Genomic DNA, 6,521 nt, shown 5'->3' with positions numbered 1-6,521 from the left:
TGAAATATTTGGGAGTTTTCATTGTTGTAAACTAAGACCTTAACTGATACTAAAATTCTGATCTGACTTGATGAATAAAAATGAGGGGAGGACAGTATGTAGTAATATGGAGTACCTCTTCAGACAACTTCCAGAGAATTCCTTTATTCAATCTTTCAGTAAGTTTTGCCATGAAATTTTACATACATGATGGGTAATGGAAAGAACATACCAATTACATGTCAGGAAAAAATATTTTAATGGTGTTGTTATATAGTGTATTGGCTAATTCCAATGGATCCTGCTCTCTTACTGCTGACATTATCTCCAGTATTTGACTAAAAGAAAACAAAACAAAATGGTTAATTTCCAAGTATATGCTCAGTTTTAAAGGTATTAGTTTCCACATAAAGGAAACCATTGTTCTAGCACTTTTAACATAGTAAGTTTTACAGGTACAAGGTTTTTGGCACTATGAACAGAAAAGTTGAACTGTTATATTTAAAATAATTTGAGACAAATTTCTGGGGCAGCCTTGCATATAACTAGAACCAAGGTCCAAGTTCAAATAAATTTGAAAACCAACCCATATTATGTCAACCACAACTAATAGAACTAACCCAGTGAAAATGAGAAGTTCTTTTAAACTGTGGGTCATTATGGATTCATTAATGGGTCATGATGAGCTTTCAGAAAATTGTAAGAAAAGGAAAAGTACGTTGCACTTCGGGAAGTACTGTTTCATTTCTGTTTGGGGTTTATATATGTACGTGGGTGCTGAGTCATAAGGTCTGTGGTATTGCGGGTACGGCAAAGTCTGAAAGCTACTGCTAAGAGATTTAGTTCCAGAAGCAACAGGAATTTGCTGCAGCATGACCAGCACAATGACAGCAAAGGAAGTGAGAAGTTATTTACTTGGAACAGTATATGGTTATGGGGTGGGAGGAGGAGAGATGCTTTCTCTTCCCGTACTTACTCCCTGCAAGAGCGAGACTAGCCCAGGTGTCAGATCTTTCAGTTTCTGTTCCTCGAATAATCAGTCATACTGTTCTCTAGCAATACTAGAGATAGACAGGTTTTTATACAGGAATTAGAAAGATCTGAAGTCCAAAGTGAACATTTAAGTATTCGTGGAGATTTTTCTCCCTGGTATGAGTTTCTTAAAAATGAACACATAAAGGAATTAGGGATTAATTATTTAATTAATAATTAAATTAACCTTTTAATTATATAACTGTAATGCAACCGCCACACTTATTAATATAGACTAAATTTTTATCTGAGTCAAAATGTGCTAAAAGCAAATACATTAGCATTTAAATGGACACTACAGGCCCAGTTCTCTTAGTAAACTACAGAATTCTCCTCTTAACTATTCAGCGGGAACTTACCTGCATAATACTGTGTGAAATCAGTATGATTCCTGCCACCCATCTCCCTTTCAGTCCTTTTTCTATGCTGATACGTTACAGCTTTAAAAAAAAAAAAACAACAAAACGGCCCCTTTCCTGCTTAAAATCCTTTTTTGGGTCCTGATGAAATGTGCACTACTAAGGTTGACATACAAGAGCCTTCACTAGTCTGGCCTCACCTGCCTTCCTACGCTTACACTCACCCATGCATCCTACTTTCCCCCACACTAAACCCATTGTTTCCCCCAGAGCAGCAAGCCCTTCTGCCGGTCTGCCTTTGCTTGGGGTGTTTGTCTTGGTCTGGCACAAGGCCCATTTGTACCCCATGACCAGGGGAAGTGTCACCTTAGTTAAGCTATTTCTCCTTAAGGCAGGCAGCTGCCGTCCTAGGGTCCTCGTCCTCGTCATATGTTCATACTTCTGTAACGGCACGAGCCTCTTGGATTATGCTTTCTGTTTATTTGCTCCAGGAGGGCAAAGATCCCTGTCTGACTCCTTCAATATCTTATCCCAAGTGCCTGGCAGAAGGTACCGAGTCATCTGGTGGATGGATGCAGGGCAGTGAATGTCCAGATTCTCCTAGGTAGCCTCAGTAACTAACCTGGACCTTTCCTGACATGCAGGACCTTCAAAATGTGTTTCAAGGAATTTAAAATTTCAAAGGGAGGAAAGAGCTCTATAAAAATAATGAAAACATAAAATTGTTAATAGATGGGTTTGATAAAGATGACTTTGTAAGTAGGAATTAGTAATTAGCATTAGACTGGAGGCATGTTTGTTCTGAAATGTGATTTAAAAACGGTCAGTTTGTAAATGCTGGCTTTCCCGAGCTCCCGCCGCCTCAGCTGTAGTCATGACTGCAGATGAGACTCGAGCTTTCTTGGTTCTCACCAGTCTGCACTGGAAGACCCTTAGAATTTTGTTCTGCAAATGCAACTAGAGTCAACGGCTCTATTGTACTTAACATTAAGGCAGTACAGAAAACTGACGTGGATACACTGTTGGCAAATACTTCCCCTGAGTTGGCTACTAGAAAAATACCAATTTCTTGTCTCTAGTGTCCTATTAAATCTCTATAAAGAATGATTCAGTAATAATTGTCTTCTGTCTTCTGACTGAATTTGCAACTACCTACATCTCATAAAAGGTACAAGTGATTCTTTACTAATCAGAACTTAAATATATTCCTCAGCCTATGGGTTTTAAAACATTCAGCTTTAAAGCTTTGCCAACACCGGCATGTTAATAAAGGAAAATCTTTCCAGTATTATTTCTATAGAATAAATCTTCAGTTCTCTGCCTGCTGAATTTTAGAGCTGGCTTACCTAATACTCTTATCAGTTAAAAACTACTAAAAAATGCATATGGAAGGAATTATTACAATCTGAAAGTAACTGTTCAATTGCCTGAACTGGTAAACCACAAGAGACTGATGGAATTGCGATTTAAATTATCTGCTTATGCAAACAAACTGGATGATGAGCGCATGAACACGACAGGAACTTACCCTGTAAGTTAACGAGCTCTACAGCTCCTCAACAGCAGCCCCTCTCTCCACGCGCTATATATGTTATAATTAAAAACATGATGCTGAATTGCTGCTTGCCCCCCGCCGCCACCTTTTTGAGTTAGAAAAAGGAAATCTTTCTATAACTGGACCTCCTTGTTCAGAAGCTTCAAGAAATGTGTTAATACTTAAGTTTATTCAGGTTGTCAAATCATTTAAAATACACAAAAAGGTCTCCTGCTGAGAGTGCATTTGTATAACCATAAGCAAGGAAGCTGCGTGAGAATCTTTCCCCTTTCCTACAAAATGACAAATGACCAAGATCACATGAAGTTTTCACTCCTGTAATAAAACCACTCGTAATGAACTGAGAGGTTGAGATGATGGGGGGAGAGGAGCCTAGCTAGAGCAATCCAGGTGCGGAGGCTTCCGAATCTCTGCATTACAACGGTGGTTCTGGTCTGAACTTCATTTGGATGTCACTGGACTTTACCTCAGTCCCTTGAGTTCATTTTGTAAATGGCATTTGGTGGTTGACTTGAATATTTTGAAGAACGTGAAAACCAAATACTTACATTATATGGCAGGGTTCATTCCTGTCTTTTAAGCAGTGCCCATTTTCCCACTTCTTTTTGGTAGGAAATGAAGTTTTTATGTATTTTGATCCAGCATGTGTACTTTTCACTCCACACCAAGGTGCATCTAGAGTTAAGCAAAGAAGTGTCTTAACGAGGTTTATCTTTGAAATCACTGTTCTCTTAATAAACAATATCAAATAAAAATGTAAATTCTAAAAGTCATGATTCAGCTTAAAAATGGTAAAAAGCAAAAAATTCTAAGCACAAGATTAAATCTTGAACTGTACCAACTTTTAAATGCCTTTAAAAAAATTTTTTTAAAGCTTTTTAAAGACTCGCTTTCATTATATATTTTTCTGCTAATATTACTGTTGGTGTATGGCATACTTTAAAAAAAGAAAGCCAGAAGAAATACAAATTTTAACCTGGAAATATTTAGGTTAAGCCTCTATTTGCCTCTACTGAATGTGAAAGAGTGGCTTTAAATACTGGGACTGGGGCACCTGGGTGGCTCCGTTGGTTAAGCATTTGCCTTCAGCCCAGGTCGTGGTCCTGCGGTCTTGGGATCCAGCCCCACATCAGGCTCCCTGCTCAGCTAAGGGCGTCTGCTTCTCCCTCGGACCCTCCTCCCTGCTTGTGTTCTCTCTCTCAACTAAATAAAATCTTTAAAAAAAAAAAAAATACTGGGATTATTCACTTAACCTCTTTAATAAAGAATAAGAATTCACACATTTTATAAGCATTGTACTTTCAATAAGATCATTTCATTTTCATGACTCTCCAAGGAAATAAACCTGATGGTTAGGCTTGACTTTACTAAAAAAGCCCATATATGTCAGTAAAGCCTTGAGTTAGGTAAAATGTTTAGCTTCTAACTTTTATTAAGAGGGAACAGATTTCTAAAATTCCTTGACTAAACCAGTTTGATTTAAATTCTTGTACTTTATGTGAAAGTACTGTAAAATTATGCCATTACAAAGACAACACTATAAAAAAAATTCTGAAGTTTGTGAAACCCCAAGTGGGGTACTTCATTAAGACTACTTGTTTAATAAAATATACATTACAACCTCCTTAGCTACATAGTTAATATTCCTTTTTTAAGTGTTTAGGCTTAATCAAACTTCTAAAATTGAAAATCTTGGTTGCAAAAATAGTTTTCTATCAATTGATGAAAAACCCCAAAGGTTTTCTGTAAAGTACAGCCGTTGAAGCTGTGAATGAACTGTTTTAAAATATTTAACTTTTGTCTAGCTCTGTTTTGATATGGTTTGATAGGAAAAAGTTCTAACAGCATAAACTTACCAGTTTCAATCATTAATTTTTCACTAGGTATTGACTTCAGAACTTCCAAATTAGCCTCGGTTTTCAGTGAGCTTAAAAAAAATTGACATATTTAGTCAAGTTTTTTCAAATTACAAGCTTACCTAAAACAGATTATAAAACCTAAAGCCCACAAACAAAACTCTGGTTGGCTCCAATGGCAATATACACATTTCCATCCTTACAGGATCTAGATTAAGATCTATTCCAACCACACACTGCCTTTAATAGGATGCAATTTTTTGTGTTTATCAGCTGACTGTCTATTAACGTTCTGAGTCAGTCTGTGTAAAAAGAACTCGTTTGCTTCCCTGGGTAATTTGCATAACTCGGGCTCAAATGCGGAGTTGGAAGGTATGATCAGTTCTGCTATGAACCAACTACTGCTAGGAAGGAATCAAAGTTAATGTTTCACGAATCAGCAATAGAATCCTCACAAACGATGAAAATCACAGTCACAGAACTAAGAGTATTTAACAAGGAATGAAAATGAAAACCTCATTAGGAGATGTCCTCCCCACATATGCAAACAGGATCTTCCATTATTCTTGACGTTCTGAAACTTAGGTGAGACTTTTTTCATTCACTTAGGGGAGTTAAAACCCTTCCAATTTAGACCCCTCCCCCCAACTCTGGGAAAAAATTATGGGAAGAGGGATTTTCCCCTTTTGTTTTCTCATCTCCTTCTGGGACTTCTATTCTTCAGTTTTACAACTCTGGAACCGATCTGCTAAGGCCCTGTTTCTTTTACCCTTTTCTGGGAAATTAACTTTCATTTCCTTAACTTTCACTTTCAGACCTTGAGACAGACTGGATTATTGGTCCCAGTTCTTCACTTTCCTTTCATAGAAATGTATCTGCACCGTTGCCACAGTTTCATTGTAGGAAGGAGGAGCTTGAATCTGGTCATGGCCTCAAGACTTGCTTTGACTGGATGACAGGGTTAGAGGCTTGAAAACGCACTTTTTAAAATTCTGATGGCACTTCTGTGATCTGAAAGTAGCACGCACTAACTAGCCGTTACCTCCTCCACCTGGGCACCCAGAATGAAAACCCAGCTCAGATCTGAATTCAACATGTGCCTGTGGCCAAGAGATCTTCTTATCAGTCAGTCAACCCTCAGCTGATCGTAAGACCCAGGAGTATGAAAAAATGCTTACTGTAATATGCCAGTGAGTTTTAGGATGATTTGCTATATAATGTGATGATTAATACTGTCCTTATGTTTTATTTAAATTTTAGCATATATTTAAGTTTTTATTATGGAGAGATTAAAATATTATGTAAAACTAGAATACAGAACCCCCACGTATTCATTACTCGGCCCCAATCTATTATCAATTCCTGGCTGATACTATCCCATCAACTCATCCCAAACCTCTCCTGTATTATCTTGAAGGAAATTCAAAATGTATAATTTCAACATTCTAGAATTTATTTCAGAGAATATTTCAGCATGTAGTTTTCAGCGTGAAGTTTTCTTTTAATGTAACCACAATACTATTAAGCATGTCTAAGAAAACCCTATTTTATCATCTATCCAATATTCAAACTGTCTCAGTGTCCTACATTCTTTAAGTTTGTGTGACTCAGGATCCAAATGAGGGCCACATACTGCAACTGGTCAGTGTTCTAAATCTCTTAACCTCTTAAGTTTTCCTCAATCTCTTTTTTCTTTTTTTTTTTTTTTAAAGATTTTATTTATTTATTTGACAGAGGGAG

The 6,521-nt window shown here is 37.1% G+C and overlaps 1 protein-coding gene across 4 annotated transcripts in view; it reads right to left on the bottom strand.

Annotated features, from left to right (window-relative positions):
* Nucleotides 1–73: 73 nt before the first annotated feature.
* Nucleotides 74–6,521, bottom strand: part of TATDN1 (TatD DNase domain containing 1) — a 41,046-nt gene continuing 34,598 nt past the window's right edge. For 2 of the 4 annotated variants that reach the window (XM_080802625.1, XM_080802623.1), the window contains 3 exons: nt 4,782–4,852; nt 3,474–3,600; nt 74–317 (listed from right to left, as the gene is read on the bottom strand). In XM_080802625.1, coding sequence (XP_080658751.1) covers nt 215–317; nt 3,474–3,600; nt 4,782–4,852 — 301 coding nt within the window. In that variant the 3' untranslated portion in view covers nt 74–214. Of the gene's footprint in view, nt 318–3,341; nt 3,601–4,781; nt 4,853–6,521 lie in introns of those variants that run through there. The other 2 variants (XR_013966770.1, XM_080802624.1) reach the window with 2 other exon arrangements.

The sequence above is a fragment of the Martes martes genome (genome assembly GCF_963455335.1).
Source record: "Martes martes genome assembly, chromosome: 4".
Lineage (NCBI taxonomy): Eukaryota > Metazoa > Chordata > Mammalia > Carnivora > Mustelidae > Martes > Martes martes.
This window is presented reverse-complemented; position numbering and strand designations above follow the sequence as displayed.